This window comes from Augochlora pura, chromosome 11 (genome assembly GCF_028453695.1).
Source record: "Augochlora pura isolate Apur16 chromosome 11, APUR_v2.2.1, whole genome shotgun sequence".
Lineage (NCBI taxonomy): Eukaryota > Metazoa > Arthropoda > Insecta > Hymenoptera > Halictidae > Augochlora > Augochlora pura.
The window spans coordinates 8,482,293-8,501,806 of record NC_135782.1 but is presented as its reverse complement, the minus strand read 5'-3'; the positions used below and the strand labels follow the sequence as shown (position 1 = coordinate 8,501,806).

The following is a 19,514-nucleotide window of genomic DNA, read 5'->3' as shown; positions in this document are numbered from 1 at the left end:
CCAAAAAATGGAAGCGATTCGTTTTAGGGTTAAAGGGTTATACATTCTTAAACCGTCTATACTATACTATACTATGTATTTCATAAGGTATAGTTCCTACCTTCCATTTTATGCGTCTATGGACGCTAGCTACTTGCGTTTTAAATCTTATTTTGTTCATGATGTTTTAATTTTATTTTATATTTTTCTGAGTGAATGAGAAGGAAGAATTGCGATAGAAATGAAAATCAATTTGTTTACTTTTTCTCAGTTTTACATTATCTTATCTGTGTAACGAAAAAATCAGTAAAATAACCAATAATAATGTAACATTTGTGACGTTTACTCCAATAATTGTACATATATACATTGTTTTTATTTAGAATTTGTAAAGTTGTTAAACTGAAATATATATTAATCAAGGACATCACAGAATATTTATTCATGTTTTAAAATATTTACATAAATGTTTACAAATGTAATTAAAAATTGGAACTTATACAAACAAACAATGAATAAGATAAATCGATTGTAATTTATTTTAAATATTTTCAAACTGTTATACTGATGAAATAAATAAAAATGTACAAAATGGACTCGCTTAATAAAATGCCATCCTTTGGGGATGATACTATAAATGCCTGTGTTCAGGCTGAAGTTAAAAATATGAATATTGTTTATGATGAAAGCAATATGGAAACATATTTCAAAGATAATGTATTTTTGTCTAAGGAAATAAATAAATCAAATGATGTAGCTTTTCAGTCTAAAAGCAATTTATTAAATACTTTAACTGTTTCAAAAGCTAATATAAATCAAGATAATTTAAGTCATAAAGAATTTCAAAAAGATGTAGGAAAAATTTCAAAAAGTAATAATAAAGTTAATACATCAAATAAGCTAAAAAGTAAGAGCATTGTTTCTTTCAAAAAGAAAAATGATTCATGTCATATAAATAAAAAAAATGTGAATATTAATTACACAAAATGTGAAGCTTCAATAAATTCAAATACAACAAATATGCTGTTACAACAAGCAGATAAATCTACATTTACAAACACACATAATGATGATGATAATAGAAAACATGATATTGGAGACAATATAACAAACAATAGTGCGTACTCTAAATTGTCAGAGAGCAGCTATGTAAAAAGTAGTATTGAAAAATCAACAGAAATAAGTACTTCTATTTCCACTATTGGTACTCAAGATCGATGTAAATTGGTATCTTGGGGATTGCCACCAAATATTCTTCAGGTAATATACTGTTTGTTTTAAATATACCTGAATTATTAATTATAACATGAAAATTTATTAATTATCTTTTTCCAGAAATATGAAGCAAGAGGAGTTAAAGAAATGTTCACATGGCAAGTGGAATGTTTATCAAACCATAAAGTCATGGAAGAGAAACGTAATCTTGTATATTCTGCTCCTACATCTGCAGGAAAAACATTAGTAGCAGAGATCCTTATGATAAAAACAGTCTTAGAAATGAGGAAGAAAGCAATTTTTATTTTGCCTTTTATATCTGTTGTTCGAGAAAAAATGTACTACTTTCAAGTAAGACTTTTTATCCACTTGAATGCTTCATTTGATAGTATAAAATAATTTTTAATTACTAAATTCAATTTGGCAGGATTTATTGTCTGATAGTGGTATCAGAGTTGATGGATTTATGGGAGGTGTAGTTCCTCGTGGGGGATTTGCAACTACACAAATTGCAATTGCAACCATTGAGAAAGCAAATTCTTTAATAAATCGTTTAATGGAGGAAAATGAATTAGTTAATTTAGGAGCTGTAGTAATTGATGAATTACACCTTGTTGGAGACCCAAATCGAGGATACCTTTTAGAATTACTGCTAACTAAACTCAAATATATGACTCTTAGGTAATTGACATTAATTTATCATTTCTCAAAAGCAAACAATAATATTATAAACATTATGATAATTTATTGTTAGTACACATTCTTGTTTTATTCTGTTACAGAGATGAAAATATTAATATACAACTGATTGGTATGTCTGCAACACTTCCAAATTTATCACTGTTAGCAAAGTGGTTAAATGCAGAACTCTATAAGACAGACTTTAGACCCATACCTTTAAATGAACAGTGCAAGGTACTTTCTTCATAATAACAAGTGAAAAGTTTGTGTAAGTTAAAATTAATGGAGCTATTTTAACTTTTTAGATTAATAAAGACATTTACGATAATAAATTATGCCTCATTAGAACTTTAATGCCAAAGCCTGAGCTTACAATGGACACAGATGACATTATTCACTTATGTATTGAAACAATATCAGATGGTCACAGTGTACTGATCTTTTGTGCAACAAAAAATTGGTGTGAAAAGTTAGCCGAACAAATAGCAGCTGCATTTTTCAAATTAGGTCCGTTCAATAAGTTTGTGATTCATATGTTTAGTTTCATACACAGTTAATGAAACTATTATATATTCACAGAAACCATTATTCGAGAAATAATATATATTCTGTATAGGTCGAGGAAATTCATCGCTTGGAGCAACTTTAAGGCAGCAGTTAGATTCTACATTAATTTCTGAAACATTGGAACAATTAAAACGTAGCCCAACAGGTTTGGATGATGTTCTCGAACGCACAGTTTCTTTTGGAACAGCTTTTCATCATGCTGGTCTTACTATGGATGAACGTGATATCATAGAAGGATCTTTCAGGTAATTATTTACCCTATTTCATGTAAAATCATTCTAGAATCTATTATTTACTATTACTCATATCAGATCAGGTTCCTTGAGAGTGCTTGTAGCAACATCAACTTTAAGCAGTGGAGTAAATTTACCAGCTCGAAGAGTAATTGTTAGATCTCCAATGTTTGGTGGTAGATTACTGGATAGTCTTACCTATAGACAAATGATAGGTCGAGCAGGCAGAATGGGGAAGGATACAGCAGGTAGGATTAAATTGTGTTACAATTTAACATATATAAAAATATATTATTTAATCTTATGATTGTATAATGTAGGAGAAAGTATACTCGTGTGTAAACCAAATGAACAGAAAGCAGCTGAATCACTATTATCAGCTAGTTTGAATCCAATTATGTCATGTCTTGAAGACTCAGCGCCTTTAATTCGAGCTCTTCTAGAAGCAATAGCTAGCGAAGTTGTACATACTCCATCAGATCTTGAATTGTACACCAAATGTACTTTAATATATATGTGCAATGAGGAGAGTACAAAGAATCCATCAAATGAAGCAATTCAATTTTTAGTCGATAATGAATTCTTACTGTATGTACTTTTATCCCGATTATTATAAATGCCTGCAATAATTAAAATGTTTATGCTTCATATGAAAAATGTATTGTTTCCTAGATTACAAAAAACTGAAGAAGAGTATAGATGGGTAGCTACTGCTTTCGGAAAAGCATGTTTAGCTGCTTCTGTACCGCCCAGAGATGGTCTGTTTTTACTTGAAGAATTACAAAAAGCAAGACGCTGCTTCGTTCTAGATACAGAATTGCACGTAATATATTTAGTTACACCTCTTAGTTCTGGAAACCAAATTGGAAAGATCGATTGGATAACTTTTTGGGAATTATGGAGAATGCTTTCAGAAAGTGAACGAAGAGTCGGTGAACTCGTTGGCGTAGAAGAGCGTTTCCTAGCATCGGCTGTTAAAGGCATCGCACGACCAGGAAAATCAGTAAATCCATGAATAGTTCAATCATTGAATTAAACCAATTGGATATTGGTTTTATAATTGCAAAATATAATTTTATGTTTTCTTTACAGCTTAATATACACAAAAGATTCTATACAGCGTTAGCTTTACATGATTTAGTACGTGAAGTTCCTCTTGACACAGTTTGTAAAAAATACGGCTGTTGTCGAGGACTTCTTCAAAGTTTACAACAATCAGCTGCTACTTTTGCTGGTAATATTTTTAATATTGGATTTCTTAGAAGTAAACTTATAATTTACTAATAATATCATGTTTAAAATTTGTATTTAGGAATGGTGTCACAATTTTGTAAACAATTAAGTTGGGACTGTATGGAATTATTGGTTTCTCAATTTCAAACACGCTTACAATTTGGCGTGTGTAGAGAATTACTAGACTTACTACGTCTATCAATGTTAAATGGACTTCGTGCTAGAAGTCTCTACAAACAAGGAATTACAAGTGTAGCAGATTTAGCAGTTGCTAATGAGCTTGATGTTGAACGTGCACTTTATAAAGCCCTACCTTTTGAAAGGTACAAACTAAGTAATAATATACTATATATTAACAATTACAATTGCGTTATTGTAATAATATTGAATAAACGTATCGAAATTATATATTAGCGAAAAAGAATATGATGGAGAGCATGAATCAGAAGCAGTAAAACGAAATAAAATGAGAACTGTATTTGTAACTGGAAGAGATGGTTTGACACCGCATGAAGCTGCAGTTATGTTAGTACAAGAAGCCAGATTACTAGTTCAGGTACAAAATCGTTGTTATTAACATTAAGTAGATGCTCATTCTCGTTAATAATTTTATCATTTAATTATAGAACGAACTAGGACTACATGATATGTCATGGAAACAAAATGAACAGTCTGTCGTTACACACGACTCACAAAGTGTAACTAACTCTATTGATGTATTAAGCGTACAGCAAAGTACATTAAAGAATGAAAAACATTCGAATTTGAAAGCAACAAATGTTGATATTATTATACCTAATGATTCGGAAATAAAAAATCAAGCAAACTGTAAACTTGTTGAAAAAAATATACAGATTTTAAATCTGTCTACTACAGGAAATATTAACTCAATTAATCAGCATGAAAAATCCTTACATAATAAATTAAATAATGATGAAAAGTCTAAAGTTAATTCAAATATTACAGACAATGCTGAAAATATTGAATGTAGTCTACAGACTGACTTAATTAAAGGAATCAAAAATTCACATATTACAGACAATATTAAAAATATTGAATGTAATGTACAGACTGACATAATTGAAGGGACCAAAAAGGATAACATAAAACTTACTGATCAATTATTGCAATTAGATATTTCAAACTCATCAAATGAGAAATTTTCCTTTGATTTTTTTGAAGACAGTAGTCCAAAGATGGCATGTGATTCTCAAAGAAAAAGGGATAGTGAATCTTTGATCAGTATTAAAGGATCTAAAAAGATCAAAACTCAAAATAGTACTGTTAAACATATGATAAAAGACATAGAAAGTTTACAAAATTCAAGTTGTGTACCATCAAAAAAAATAAAAATCTCAAATGAAATGAATGTAAATGATGTTACACGAATACCCAGTTTCGAAGATAATGCTAAACAAAGAACTTCAAGAAGTCCTAGTCTATTTGATGATAGTTTAAATCTTGATACGCAAATATTTAATGTTCTTGAAGAAAACATAATTGATTCCTTACATTTCTCAGAATTTGAAGTGAGCAGACTGTCTGAATCTAAACCAGTAAATGAGAATAATGTAGAAACAAATTTACAATCTGTCAAAAATGTCTGCGTAGAAATTCCAATTAAATGTGATGCAGATGTTAAAAATATAGATAAAAATTCAGTTAATTTGATAACCTCACAATCAAAACCAAATATAATTTCATGGAAAGAAGATTCCTGGAACGAAACAAATAAATTAACAGAAAAGATGAATCAGGTCAATGAAAAGAACAAAGCGGATATATCAGTCACATGTAATATAAGAAATATACAGAATACACCAGTAATGAAGAAGACATGCAATGAAAAGTATTCAGAGACTCCTAATGGATTGAAAAAGTTGTCTCTAAAACGTAGATTAAAAGATATATCTGTGGAAAAATCACCTGTTGCAAATATAATTATGTATGGTGAAAACCGAACATTATCGATAGACTCAAACAAATCAGATTCAGATGATATCGTATTTACTTCGCAAAATATGCACACACCAACTGCAAGTATTAAGATAAGGAATAAATTGGACTCAGAGAAAAAGAAAAAACCATATACACAAAAGATTTCCAAACCTGTGTTGAGCAATGAATACCCAACCACTTCTTTAAATACGATAGAAGTGGAGAAACATAAGATTAAACCGACATTAAAGAAAATACTTGCACACAATTTATTAATTCGTAAAAATCGTAGCATAGATAGTGCAATTTCGGATGAGGATACTCCAACAAAGTCAACAGGAATCTTAGAGGAACCTAAAATTAACACAAAGATCACACAAAAATCAGCTGAAACATGTTCAGAATCTAAAGCTCCAAGTAATACAAGTGACAAAATTAATTGGAATACATTAAATATTATAAAAGTTGGAAGTGATAGGGGAACATTTAATTTATTCAAACGTGAAGTAATGCAAAGGAGATACATCGCTTTGGCTATAAGTTGTGAATTATATAAGAATGATGCATATACTATTGGCTCTAAAATTATAAGTTCCACCAGTACTGACAGAAAAAAAAGGTCTAAAAAGCTAGAAAATTATGTTGATGAAGATAGAAAAGTATGTGGTGCTGCTATTTCTTGGGAAAGTAATATTGCATATTACATTTCTTTTGGTAATGACCAAGGTATGTGAAGTTATATCTGCATCATATGTTCTGTACATATACGCTGAAACAAACAATTTTCAGATTTAAAAGTTCCAGGCAGGGAACAAATGAAGCTACTAAAAGAAATACTTAATAATACACACATATATGTAAAATGTTATGCAGCTAAGGATACATTTAAAATCTTATATAGGTGTTGTGATATTATTGCAACTTGTAAATTTTTAGATCCGAAAGTAGCCAATTGGTTGTATGATAGCGAAATTTATGAAAAAAATTTCAGTGAAATGGTAATAAATGTGAACGTATATTAGAAACAATTTTAAATTCTATCTTTTATAATATATGTAGTCTATGTAGTGAAAAATATTTATGTTATAAATAGGTAAAAGAATATTTTCCAGAAGGGTGTTTCATAATGAAACGAGTAGATGCTTGTTCTATAACAGGGCCTGGATTAAATATAAAAAGCTCGATACCAGGAGAATTTCGAGCATCCGCAGAAACTGTACTTACATGGCACATAACAGATATTCTTTTGAATAAACTAGAATGTTTGAGTCCAACGTTGTTGTATACATACAAAGGTAATTGTTACTGTATTTTTGTTGTTAATGCATATTTTTAATAAACTATTCCTCACAATTTTTGATACTAATAAAATATTTTATACCATCATAGATATTGAAATGAAAACGGTAATTCTATTAGCTTGTATGGAATTAACTGGTTTAGGTGTATCTTTAAAGTCATTACAAGATCTGTCTTCTGTTATCCATGAAGAAGTAATGTCTTTAGAACAACGAGCATACGCATTATCAGGAATGAAATTTAATTTTTCATCATCTAAAGAAGTTGGCAAGGTTTGTTAATATTGTCTGTTTAAAATATACTCTATTTATTTAGCATACTTTAATCGAACTGTTGGATTGTTAATTTTTTAGGTACTAGGATTATATAAAGGAAAAAAAATTACTGTTAATAAAGCTGTACTAGAACACTCTGATCATCCTATAGCCAACCTTGTTATGTCATGGCGTAAATTAAGTGCTACGCGATCTAAAGTATGTATAGAAAAAATCTTTAACATTACAACTATTCATACAAATCGTACTACAAAGTATTTAATCTAAGGTACTAAACTATGTTTTATACCACAGATCATTAATCCAATTTTAAATCTGGCTCAATCCAGTTCTCGAATTCATGGCAATTGTGTTACGTACACATCGACTGGTAGAGTATCAATGCATGAACCCAATTTGCAAAATGTACCAAGGGACTTTAATTCTGAAGATAATAGTTTTGTCATAAGCGTCCGTATGGCATTTGTACCAATTATAGGAAATATTATGCTATCAGCAGACTACTGTCAGCTTGAATTAAGAATATTGGCCCATTTTTCGAAAGATATGGCATTATGTGACACAATGAGAAAGCCAGGAGATATTTTTAAAAATATTGCAGCGACTTGGAACCATGTATCCGAAGATCAAGTATGTAGAAAAAACCAGAATTTTTATTCAGTATAAGCTTCATTTATTTTAATAAATTCTTAAACAGGTTGATGACAAAATGCGTCAACATACAAAGCAGTTATGTTATGGAATGATTTATGGTATGGGTGTAAAAACGCTTGCAGAAAATCTATCTGTAGATGAAGTAAAAGCAAAAAAATTTTTGGAATCTTTTATGGCTGCATATCCAGGTATATCGAAGTGGTTAACCAGTGTACAAGAGGAAGCACGTGCAAACGGATATGTAACAACTATTCTAGAAAGGCGCAGAACAATTTCTGGTTTAGCAAGCTCGGATTTAGCAGAAAAAGGTAAATTCTTTTGCCATAGACAATAATTGAAAACAGTTCTATTTTACAACTTATGTTAGAAATTATTTTACTACTTATTAATAAATTACAGGTCAAGCAGAACGTCAAGCAGTGAACACGAAAGTACAAGGTTCAGCAGCAGATATTGCAAAAAAGGCAATGGTCAATATTGAAGAAAGGATACGATTTGAGTTTCCAACTTCAGCAGCGATTATGCCTATTGTTAATTCTACACGCAAATTAAGAAGTAATAGCAGAGTTACATTACAAAGAGGTGGCTTCTTGGTACTACAACTTCATGATGAATTACTATACGAGGTAAATATTAAATAAGATTGTATTCGATTTGAAATACTCGATTGTACAAAACACAACGATAAAACATACTCTAGAGCATATAAAAAAGTCTCAAATTTTTTAAATTTAGGTGAACATAAATGATTTACGACAAGTTGCAACAATAGTAAAGGAATCAATGGAACAAGTATGTCAACTTGCAGTACCATTACCGGTGAAACTCAAAGTTGGTCCAGCTTGGGGAGATCTTTCCGAATATAATCTCTAATATCTTGCATTCATATGTGTTTTCTAGCATAACTTTCCTAATTAATCATGTTTCAGATAGTTATTATTTATTATATTATATTTAATGAATTTGCAATGTTATGTGTTTTTTGCATGCATTCAAGATGATCAATTTTCCTCAGTATAATAATTTTAAATAATTAATTACATATTTTTCACGTATAAATAATATATATTTATTTACTATATTTTATGGAATCAAACAAAATAATTTTAGATGCATAAATCTGATTGTACAAATATTTTTTACAACAATAATTTTATAAATACTATACGAAAATTTAATTACATATACAGATTAGTGAAGGCAGAAATTATTGCATATAACACAATGCTCAAGGATGTTGTATGAAAAATATTTAAATATGAATTTATTTTTTATATTTTTATACATAAATTTTACTGTTGTATTTATAAAGATAAGCAAGTAATGTAATTTGTATCATATCAATCAATTATGAAGTAAATAAAATAACTTATTAATTAACAACGTGTGCTGTCGTAGTTACAAGAATCTTATAAACAAACATGTCACTTTACAAATAATTGTAAAAATACTATCTTTTAGATTGTATCACAAGGTGGGGCTAATGATTGATGTAATTTTGTTACTGCTGTTTGTACTATTTGTTGAAAAGTTTCATCTTCCTTACTAGTTACTTCTAAATTTAATAAATCTATGTGTGCTTTTTTCCCATCAACTGTCACATAAAGTTTTTCTCCTTTGAAAATTTTGGGGACAGAATCTTCACCAAACATTTCTTGTAACATTTCTATCAAACATTCTTTAAAATGCATACGATCCATTTTTGTAGGAGCTGGTAGAACTTTTGGCGGCTGTTCCATCATTTCAGCTTGAAGTATTGCAGTCAAAACAGAATCTGCATACATATCATTTACTGGTGTTGCAATCCACTCCATAGTAACAATTTTCCCATCTATAGTAACGTCAATATTTTTAAAAACACGTAATTTTTTATCATCTACTACTTCTAAATTTCCAGCAATTTGTATTAGAAGATGTTTCAGTACTGGTAATGATGCTGAGAAATATACGCTTTGTCTTTGAATAACTTGACTCATACTCATGTCTGTATATTTTGATAAATCACAGGGTGCTAACATATGATAATTAAAGTTTCTTTTCACTAAAACTCCAGACAATGTCTGTCCCGTTTTTGGAGTTTCCATTGCCAATGTGCCCATTACTTTAGCAGTTTTCTCTCCTCTAAAGTATAATTCCACAGCTACAGTATTTCTAGGATTATGTATCTCCATTGTTGTATTAGGATCATCTTCGTATTCTCTTTGTAAAGCAGCTTTTAATCTTCCCATTTCATTTTGTTCTCCATGTACCAGAACAACATGTGGTGGTTTTAATATCCGTATAAATTCTGAAGTTTGTTGATAGTCAGTATGTGCAGAAAATGATATATAATCAACAGACATTTTTAGTGGTAACTTCTGTCCAGACATGGTTGTTATTTCTTCTGGTTCCGATAAAATAGTCTTAGCTAGTGTTCCTTCTACACAATAACCAGCTATTATAACTCCATTTTTGGCATCTGTACACCAAGATTCAAATAATTCTCTTGACAAACCACTTTGCATCATACCGGGTGAAGCCATTACGACACATGGCCCGATATCTTCAAAATGATCAATGCCTTTCAAATTAGAAATATGTTTAAATACGAAAGGATTATTGATAGCTATTTGTCTCCTAATTTTGTCATTCATTGCATTTACATAAGTTTGGTAGACTGCCATACATTTCTTTGCTAAAGATGAGGCATAGTATATGGGAATTTCATGGAGTTCAGGATGTTGACTCCAATATTCATCCAATATAAGCAATAATTCTTGTGCTCTGCCCAATGCAAACACAGGTATTAAACATCTTCCTCCTCTATTAACAATCTCATGAACTAGATTTGTAAATCTTCCTTCACGATCTTCCCGTTTCTCATGTATATGTGTGCCGTAAGTAGACTCAGTAATTAAGACGTCAGGATGAATATTAGGAATTTCAGCAGCCATTAAATGTCTGTCTTCCTGGCGACTAAAATCTCCAGTATACAAAATTTTAACTCCTGCTATTTCTATCATAAACATAGCAGCACCTAGTACATGTCCAGCATTGTAAGCCCAGAATTTGATTCCAAATACATCTTTTTCTTCATGAAAATTAATTGTTTCTATTTTATCCATACTGGTTTCTAGATCTGACTCTGTATACAACATCTGTTCTGTAGCAATATTGCTAACTTTAATATAATCGGACAACAACCAACGATAAATAGCTTTAGTAGCATGTGTCATGAAGCATCGTCCTTTAAAACTCGTCTTCTGTAAGAACCATGGCAAAGCTCCACAGTGGTCCAAATGGAAGTGAGAAATTAATAACAAATCAATTTCATCTGCTTCTACTAAATCTACAAATGGTAATGCGTCCATCCCAGACAATCCAGGATGAATACCACAGTCTAACATAATCTTTTTTCCTTTAAATTCCAACATAATACATGATCTCCCTACTTCTTGTCCTGCACCTAGAGGTCTAATTGACAGTAAGTCACTCTCCTCTGCTGGTACTTGAGTGTCAGGTTTTCTTTTCACAGACATTTTCTCAAATTTGATATTATCATCAATTCTCAATTATATTAAAATAAAATTACAATTATCAACTCATTATATGATATTCTTTATGCTTGCAATCTCAATATTGTCTATATGTTCTCGAGGTTATGTACAATTGAACATGTATCTTCTTTGGTGTTTATATTGTATACTATATAAACATATTTTAATGTTAGGTTAGATTCTTGTAATAACCTATGCCGCTTCGTATTTAAAATCGGAATAGAGGTTAGGAAAGTTTCTTTCGGCTTCAATAATTTGTGCATGGAAAAGATATTTACAAATAAACAAATGTAGTCTTTTGCTTTTCACGTTGTACAAATAAGAAAACGTCACATTAATGGTTTAATTCACGAAATTTAAGCACAATTTTCGAACGTAACCTTCGCTACTGTATGAATACAGAAAATACCAACATACAGTTCTCATTTTCTTATGGTTATGTTTTACGATACCGAAACCTCATGGCACGTTCTTATGCATAAATATTTACTTTGTCTAATGGACGATGCATATTTTATATACAGTAAGTATATGCAATTATTTTATATATAACACATTTTAATAGAAAAAATATTTATGGGGTAGTTATATGATTGGAAATATAAAAATGAATGTGTAGAAGAATATCATATGTATTTATGTAAATGGTGAAAAATTTTAATTCCAACTCTTAATTAAATCAATAGTTATAAAATACATCATAAATAATTAGTTAATTCAAATTTTTCCAAATATGGTAATCGAAAGCAATATCTTTTAAATTTTATAAAGAACAATCATTAATAAGATTCGCATACCAAATTACATATTTAGTGCAAAGAAAAAATGAGCAAGAAATTTATTGCAATAGTGTAAATTTCAACAAATTTAAAAATATAATGAATTAAGACGTTTCACATACTTGGATCTGCATTCCCAAGGCAATGAATATTTCGGCCACCAGAAAGTTCACTTTACTAACTGATAAATGTTCGCACTCGACAAATTATAATACATACTAATACTGAACAGATTTTATTCGTTTTTATTGTTATTCGTAACGCGGAAAAATAAATGCATTACTTATGTATGAAATTTAAACTGCCTTAATTCGCGGTAGTATCGAAAGGGGGCTACGGTAAAGAAACGGAATAATTCAATTTCAAAAAATGGCGCTAAAGTGATATACATATACGCGTTCATATCGAATTAATAATTAAAAAGGAGATATATATATATATATATATATATATATATATATATATATACATATATATATGACTTGTACATACACATATTTGTATTATATATATATGTATTTAATGCAAATAATTTAATATAAATTTTATACACTATATACTTTGAAAAATTAAGATATCTGTATCTCAAATATTAAGCATTTATTTTTAGAATATTGCAAACATTGTTGGAATGGAATCAACTATAGTTCCAGAAATAAACAAATACTTTTACATACGAATACAATTAAATTGGAAGATACAATGACTTGTAGATAATAAGACCATAGCTATTATATACATATTGTGTATATGACATATTGTGATATGGTGGCACCACGGTATACATCCTTAATCTATTCCAGTTGTATTTCAAAGGTCACATAACAGGTAAGATTGCTCGCATTCATTCAGGACGTGTATCAAGTTGGATTTATTTCAAAGCGGACGTATACCGAGGTACCACCGTATTATGTAAAAGTATATAAAAGTTTCTTTTCCGTGCCAAATCATACTTCGATAATAAATTAAATTGGTGTTAGCCTATCGCGCCAATTAATTGGATCACTAATCAAACAGTCAATCTTATTACATTATGTAAGAAAACTGTTTCAAACGAGCTGAGACGGTAATTATAATATATAAACGTATAATTATTTTTTAAGCAGTTTTAGTTTTATTGACGAAATAGGTTACAAAACGTTCAGTTATCATTACGTAATACTGTATAGCTCTTGCAATATGTTCAGGGAGGTTCAGAAGTCCTCCGCATTGTGTTTGAACAATTGGTTCCGATCCTTTGCGCGATCTTTGATATAGATCTGTCTTATCTATGTGCCGATTACGTAGCATTGTGTATGTGTATATTTGCAGAGTTTGGACAGTATTAGTGAAATAAGTGGAGTATTGCTCGTGTCAACGTATTTGTACTAAAATTATTTAAACGATACGAATTGCACGTTGTGCATGAGGAGGTATCACAGTGCATACGTCTGATAACAAAGTTGAGAAACGATATGAGTACGTAAAGTATAAGTGTATATCATCGAATAACCCGGAAAAACTATTCCCTCGGTTCTACGGTATCGCTTGGTTATCAAGCATATGTCTGTGATTATATAATTATCTTTCTGCCGTTCGAATATACATTCTGGGTGGTGCTGCTGCCATCGAGCGATCACGTATACACATAACACACACATTTACATACACATACTGTTCAGTTAAACATGACGCAATCTAGCTAGCGCGCGAAATTATTTGAACTTACGAATTATAACTTTGTGAAATAATGACAGGAACAGAATTACAATGAAAACATTTATTCGTAGCATATACCGCATTTATCGTTGCGCGATAATATTGGGATTGCGAACGCCATTAAACATTGCCCGATAATGTTACTTTTACTTCAACTATTTCCATTGTTATAGCGTGGTCACAATTTTGATCGAAATAAAAAACATACACAACGCGGTTAACATTTGCAATTGCAATTACGATTGTAATAAAACAATATACTTTTGATAGAAATGCGATAAAGCAATGATCCTTTTTACGTCAAAGATGAAATGTTCTAGAATATGAGAATAATAGAGAGAATGTACATTTTTTAATTCGGAAAATTTATGTTAAATATGAAATCACTTTATTTAAACATCATTTTACATAGATTTTAATACGTTTATTTCAAATCGGTTCGCAGAATTTACTTTCAGGACTTTAAGAAACTTTAAAAAGTTTCAACTTTTGCTGTAATATTTCAAGTTTAATATAAATATTCCAGGTTAATCAATTTTCATACTAAATTCTTTCTAATTTTTCCTTATACTGTAACATTTTAGCTCTAACGTGAAACGAAAGTCAACGCTTCATTTTACTTTTATTAAGAGTTCTTCGATTTTTACACAACTATGTTACTTGGCCCACTGTGCGATGTCGCGTGGACGTAGCGTAAGAAAACGCATGCGCCCAGCGTTTAAACCCGTTTTACACGAAGATACATGTATCGCGATACGCACATGATTAATACCGACCGCTAGTTTAATTGAATGTAAGCGTTCGAACAGGAATACATACCTTTTCTCACGTTGAACGTTATATCGCGCACGTGTATCACGATACAAGTATTTCAGTGTAAAAGGGGTTTAAGATTCGCTGGGCACATATGGTTCCATCAGCGCTCAGGAGGTACATTAGACAACAACTTGTCATAAGTTAATTAATCTACAGTATCGCAATGAATCACTATCTTGTTGCTCTTCTCTAGAGTAGTACATAATTACCTACATTTAGCGGCGAAGCGTCCCAGACATCGTCATGAAGTCTTCCATTTCCATTCAGATCTATCGTTCAGGAGCAAGAGACGTTTGATTTTAATTTTAATACTATTCGCCTGTGTACTAGGTTTACTTCACCATTCAGCGAAAGGAGAATTGAAGGTGGAACTGGTACAGGTGGTGAGTATAATAGACTCTAATTTTACTCAATCATTCCCATCGAATTTCCGTGAATCGAATGTCACAGTAAAAATCTATTTTAATTGTTGAAATGTGTCGCAATTTGTTTGCGCTTATCCTGCCGATTTTGTTCTATCACAATTCAGTAAAACTGATAAAGAAAACGACTTGTACTGGCCCTGTTTTATTCAATTGTTAACTATTTTCCAGTTATTTAGACATGGAGACCGAACACCGCGTGAAAAAGAACTCTGGCCGAAAGATTTCGACAATTTATCGATCTACGAACCAATGGGACTCGGGCAGTTGACAAATGTGTTTGTTATAAACGCGTAAATATGACACTAATCTTGTGAATATAATTCTATTTAAGTTACAATTATCGATGTTCTTTCCAGGTAGGAAAACTAAGAGAATATAAGATCGGAAAAATGTTAAGAAATCGCTATGACAAATTTTTAGGCGATCTTTACCATCCCATTGACGTGTATGCTTATAGTACGGATTTTGATAGAACAAAAATGTCTCTACAGTTAGTTTTGGCTGCTCTTTATCCACCAAGTTCAAAGCAAGCATGGAACGATAAATTGTCATGGATGCCGATACCTGCACACTATATGCCGGAGAGATTGGATTATTTATTGAGACCAGAGTTCTCGCCAATGTAAGCGTCTTGTCAGACATTTCATTTCCTCTTATCTCGAAAGAGTGGCCGATATCGATGGAGGAGCTCGTATAATCGATTCTAATTATAAATAATCTCGTGGACTGTCTGTAATCCATATGCATATGTATTTCTAACAGATTTTCGGAAGGACTAAAAAATGCACGGAACTTGGAAGAAGTTCGAAAGAAAGCTTCGCAATACAAAGACTTTCTGAATTTTCTAAGTGAAAAAACCGGAATAACTGAAATGAGCGTAACAGAAGGGTACGAAGTTTATAATAAACTGGCTACACAGGTATAGTCGGACGTTTCTTAAGTTATTTATTAAGTCGCTAATGGGGAATTGTAATAACAACTCTAACTTCCACGTTGTTTCTTTAATTATGCGCTGAATAATTTTACAGGAAAGCATGAATTTGCCGATGCCAGAGTGGCATACAGAGGAAGTGAACAAAACATTACAGTCTATCGTGGTACTCGAATACGATATTCGCTCTCAGACGGCGGAAATGAAACGTATGAATGGAGGCACGCTTATTAAGAGATTTATAGAAAATGCACAACTGAACGAGAAACGTGAAAGACCACGAAAAATCTATTTGTATAGCGGACACGAGTCAAATATCGCTGGATTCGTGAGAGCACATAATTTCACAGAGCCAGCGATACCAAATTTCGGGACTGCTATTATATTTGAAAAATTAAGCGACGAAGCTGGCAAGCAGTTTGTCAGGGTAATTGATTTTGAATATTTCTCCACGCAAACACAACTAATGATAAGTCTGATAACACTAGAGTAATCAAACCCATTTGATTGTTGAATTTTAGTTTCATTGCATTGAACAATTATCCTAAAAATCTTTTCGAAAAGAACGATTCGTTCTCAAAAATTATTCTCATTCGAAGTAAACGATTTACTGTTTAAGAAACATTGTAAAGTCCGAAGCATGTAATAATCCAAGAGTGCCAGATTTGGCGAGTGTAATGGGGATGGTAATACATTTCCTCCAAGCTGTAACAGTTTCTGACGAGTTGCCAAACTTGTACGATCTCTAGCAGTATTGTGAGGAAACACTACATCTTTTTCGTTAATGGATTGTCCATACATATCGATGACCATAAAAACTCAAAAAAGTGACCATGAAAAAAGCTACTTTATATATCGCATTCGCCACTTGATACCGATCAAATTCCAACCACAATATTCTTTGTAACATTATTATTTGAAGAGACATTGAGGTGGTCACTTTCAAGCGAAACACTCTGTACAATTACAATACGGTTTACAACGAAGTTGGCTGATTAAAAATGCAACTAATGCCTCTGTTGGTAAAAAAACGAAACTACTTGCCGAAAAACTCAGTAGTCACTTTTACAGCTCGGTTGTTCTAGTGTTAATTCATGCTTTATAAAATAATTTGTCAATTCAATGTGGTTCGTAATTAAAGATCAAATACCATAATTTATTTTTAGCTGCTCCTTTGGACCGGAGTTACGGAAGAGTTGATACCTTATAAGTTCAACGACAATGACGAAGTTCTCCCGTTCGATAAATATAAAGAGTTAGTAAATGACGTTCTACCACCCGAAGAGGAAATGTATTCAGCATGGTACCATTTCTCAAAAGATGAAATGCATAAATTATATGAAGAGAAAATTAATTTAAATTGAAGCAGTTAATTAGATTCATTTTAGCAATTAAATGAATGAAACACTAACAGTAAATTCGAAATAGATGTCAATAATAAAAAGTATTTTCTTAAACATTTTTAAGTGTAAGAAAGTCTGGTTTCTTGAAAAAATGTCTATTTTTGTATGAACATGTTTATATGCGTTTATATACAGTGTTTATTCGCACGGATACATTAAATTGTTATTACAAAAGTTTATTTTCCGTCGATTTTACCGTTAAATATTTTGATCTGATACTTGTATTCAACTGAATGATCGTCCAAGATATACTTCTTGAAGATACACCGTTTTCGAAAATACTAGGTATCCAATACTTTCCAGAATTTCTTAGTGCAAAATTTCTTCAACTCTATTTGAATCCTTGGATTGTCTAGCACGAGCTACTTTCTGACATACCTGGCGTTTTATCCACGCTAAAGTTCTATATATTGTACTAATTGAAGATTTAATTGTGAATCTACATTGATGTAATAGATAATTGTTAGAAACGCCTTATTACCTGTTAATTCTTTAATCATTGGTCTCCTTATTTCAATATTAATTTCTTTATTACAGTATAATTTTTACCACTTACTGCATCTACCAAATATACCAATTATTATATATAAATATCAGCGACAAAGACGAATTAATAAATTTTCATTTGACTTTGAACCAGTTTTCATTAAGATTCTAATTAATTTTTTATACCAGCACATTCCCACTTTTGGCGAACGATACGAATTCTTTCGAGTTTGAAGAAGAGTTTCGCTCCTTTAATATTGACTCTTTGTAAAGATTTCATGTATGCATTCCTCTTCGGTCTACTATTCTAGATAAGCGATCTTGACATCAATAAATTTAACGTGATACTTCTTAACAGCTGATACTGATAACAATATTCATAATGATTACTTTTACATAACTGAGTTGTACGAACTTTCATAATCTCCGTTTATTTACTGTCTCGACCCATCAGCGATCAAACCAATTTCTTTGCTTCACAAAGACACATTTGCTCCTAATTATCTCTTGATTCATCAGTTCTTCAACTGCTTTTCATGTCCTATAGCTCCCTAAATTTCATCCATTCATCCTTCTCTCTCCATATCATTTGAAGTTTTCACGGTATCTTCCCGACTCATATTAGCCGAATATCTCATATTTATTCTCCTAACTCTTAACTACGCTAACTAAAAATTTTCATGCTTGACCTTGCAATTCCTACTCAATTTCTGGTTTCGGCCGTTCCTTTCTTTTCTGCGAAACTTCGTTAACTGTTTTAAACACATTTTCTGTATTCAATTCTTCCGTAAAATTGATCTCCTGCGCTCTCGTTCCATTATGCGGTCTTTAATCCATTACGGAAATTCAATTAATATTTTTCATATACAGGATATTCTTACACAAATGTCCAAGAAAATATCTCGTAAAGGTTTGAAGTTATAAAAAAGTTCAATGTAAGAAATTTACACGATTTAGGAACAGGTATAAAATGCATGTAAATTGTTTCTTTTGATGCTTGACTTTTCCGAGTTATGAAGGTCAACTTCGTTTTTTAAAATGCATAGATGTAATGCCTTTTTGCATATTTAGCTAGTAGAAATCATTTACAATCAAAATCGTATCAAAATATTGTATTAAAAACTGTTATTATGCACCGTTTAGAAGATAATCCGCATAATAAGTATTAAAGTAGAAATTTATAAATTTGAAATATTACAAAGCTTAAGAAAAGACAGTAATTCATATGCTAAAAATTATAATTTGTTTATAAGCATGCGGTTGTGTATTTTGATAAATCTAAGGTCAGTGATTCTGTTCTATGTTCAGAATTATGTATCCTGTTACATTTTGTCTTTCAAGTTCCACTATGGAAAATAAACTACTC

General features: G+C 31.1%; 3 protein-coding genes across 7 annotated transcripts; 2 read left to right on the top strand and 1 right to left on the bottom strand.

Annotated features, from left to right (window-relative positions):
* The first annotated feature begins 570 nt into the window (after window positions 1–570).
* Dnapol-theta (DNA polymerase theta) lies at window positions 571–9,283 on the top strand. The gene is made up of 21 exons (XM_078193880.1): window positions 571–1,239; window positions 1,315–1,545; window positions 1,622–1,875; window positions 1,977–2,109; window positions 2,181–2,382; window positions 2,492–2,687; window positions 2,754–2,923; window positions 2,996–3,263; window positions 3,348–3,678; window positions 3,768–3,909; window positions 3,988–4,231; window positions 4,323–4,464; window positions 4,535–6,572; window positions 6,636–6,844; window positions 6,940–7,141; window positions 7,236–7,417; window positions 7,499–7,618; window positions 7,715–8,050; window positions 8,118–8,382; window positions 8,474–8,700; window positions 8,810–9,283. The coding sequence occupies exons 1-21, from the start codon at window positions 571–573 to the stop codon at window positions 8,945–8,947; spliced, it is 6,699 nt and encodes a 2,232-aa protein (XP_078050006.1). The 3' UTR covers window positions 8,948–9,283.
* Window positions 9,284–9,527: 244 nt separating this feature from the next.
* Cpsf73 (cleavage and polyadenylation specificity factor 73) lies at window positions 9,528–11,880 on the bottom strand. The gene has a single exon (XM_078193881.1). The coding sequence runs from the start codon at window positions 11,590–11,592 to the stop codon at window positions 9,532–9,534; it is 2,061 nt and encodes a 686-aa protein (XP_078050007.1). The 5' UTR covers window positions 11,593–11,880; the 3' UTR covers window positions 9,528–9,531.
* A 114-nt stretch (window positions 11,881–11,994) lies between these two features.
* LOC144476726 (venom acid phosphatase Acph-1) lies at window positions 11,995–18,139 on the top strand. Of its 5 annotated transcripts, none has more exons than XM_078193886.1 (8): window positions 13,224–13,455; window positions 13,701–13,847; window positions 15,234–15,286; window positions 15,497–15,601; window positions 15,685–15,950; window positions 16,091–16,247; window positions 16,357–16,686; window positions 17,426–18,139. In XM_078193886.1, the coding sequence occupies exons 2-8, from the start codon at window positions 13,844–13,846 to the stop codon at window positions 17,621–17,623; spliced, it is 1,113 nt and encodes a 370-aa protein (XP_078050012.1). In that variant the 5' UTR covers window positions 13,224–13,455; window positions 13,701–13,843; the 3' UTR covers window positions 17,624–18,139. The 5 variants fall into 5 exon arrangements, with proteins under 5 accessions (XP_078050010.1, XP_078050012.1, XP_078050009.1 ...); XM_078193883.1 differs by having other exon boundaries at window positions 15,123–15,286; XM_078193885.1 differs by having other exon boundaries at window positions 13,701–14,154.
* The last annotated feature ends 1,375 nt before the right edge of the window (window positions 18,140–19,514 follow it).

Bases quoted from the DNA above. Each gene is read 5' to 3' on its own strand.
- LOC144476726 (XM_078193882.1), top strand. From the start codon at position 14,995: ATGGTTCCATCAGCGCTCAGGAG. The intron at 15,018-15,096 runs GTACATTAGACA...GCTCTTCTCTAG, and splicing joins GTTCCATCAGCGCTCAGGAG to AGTAGTACATAATTACCTAC. The intron at 16,687-17,425 runs GTAATTGATTTT...ATTTATTTTTAG, and splicing joins CTGGCAAGCAGTTTGTCAGG to CTGCTCCTTTGGACCGGAGT.
- Dnapol-theta (XM_078193880.1), top strand. From the start codon at position 571: ATGGACTCGCTTAATAAAATGCCATCCTTTGGGGATGATACTATAAAT. The intron at 2,688-2,753 runs GTAATTATTTAC...TACTCATATCAG, and splicing joins ATCATAGAAGGATCTTTCAG to ATCAGGTTCCTTGAGAGTGC. The intron at 6,845-6,939 runs GTAATAAATGTG...TGTTATAAATAG, and splicing joins AAAAAAATTTCAGTGAAATG to GTAAAAGAATATTTTCCAGA.
- Cpsf73 (XM_078193881.1), bottom strand. From the start codon at position 11,592: ATGTCTGTGAAAAGAAAACCTGACACTCAAGTACCAGCAGAGGAGAGT.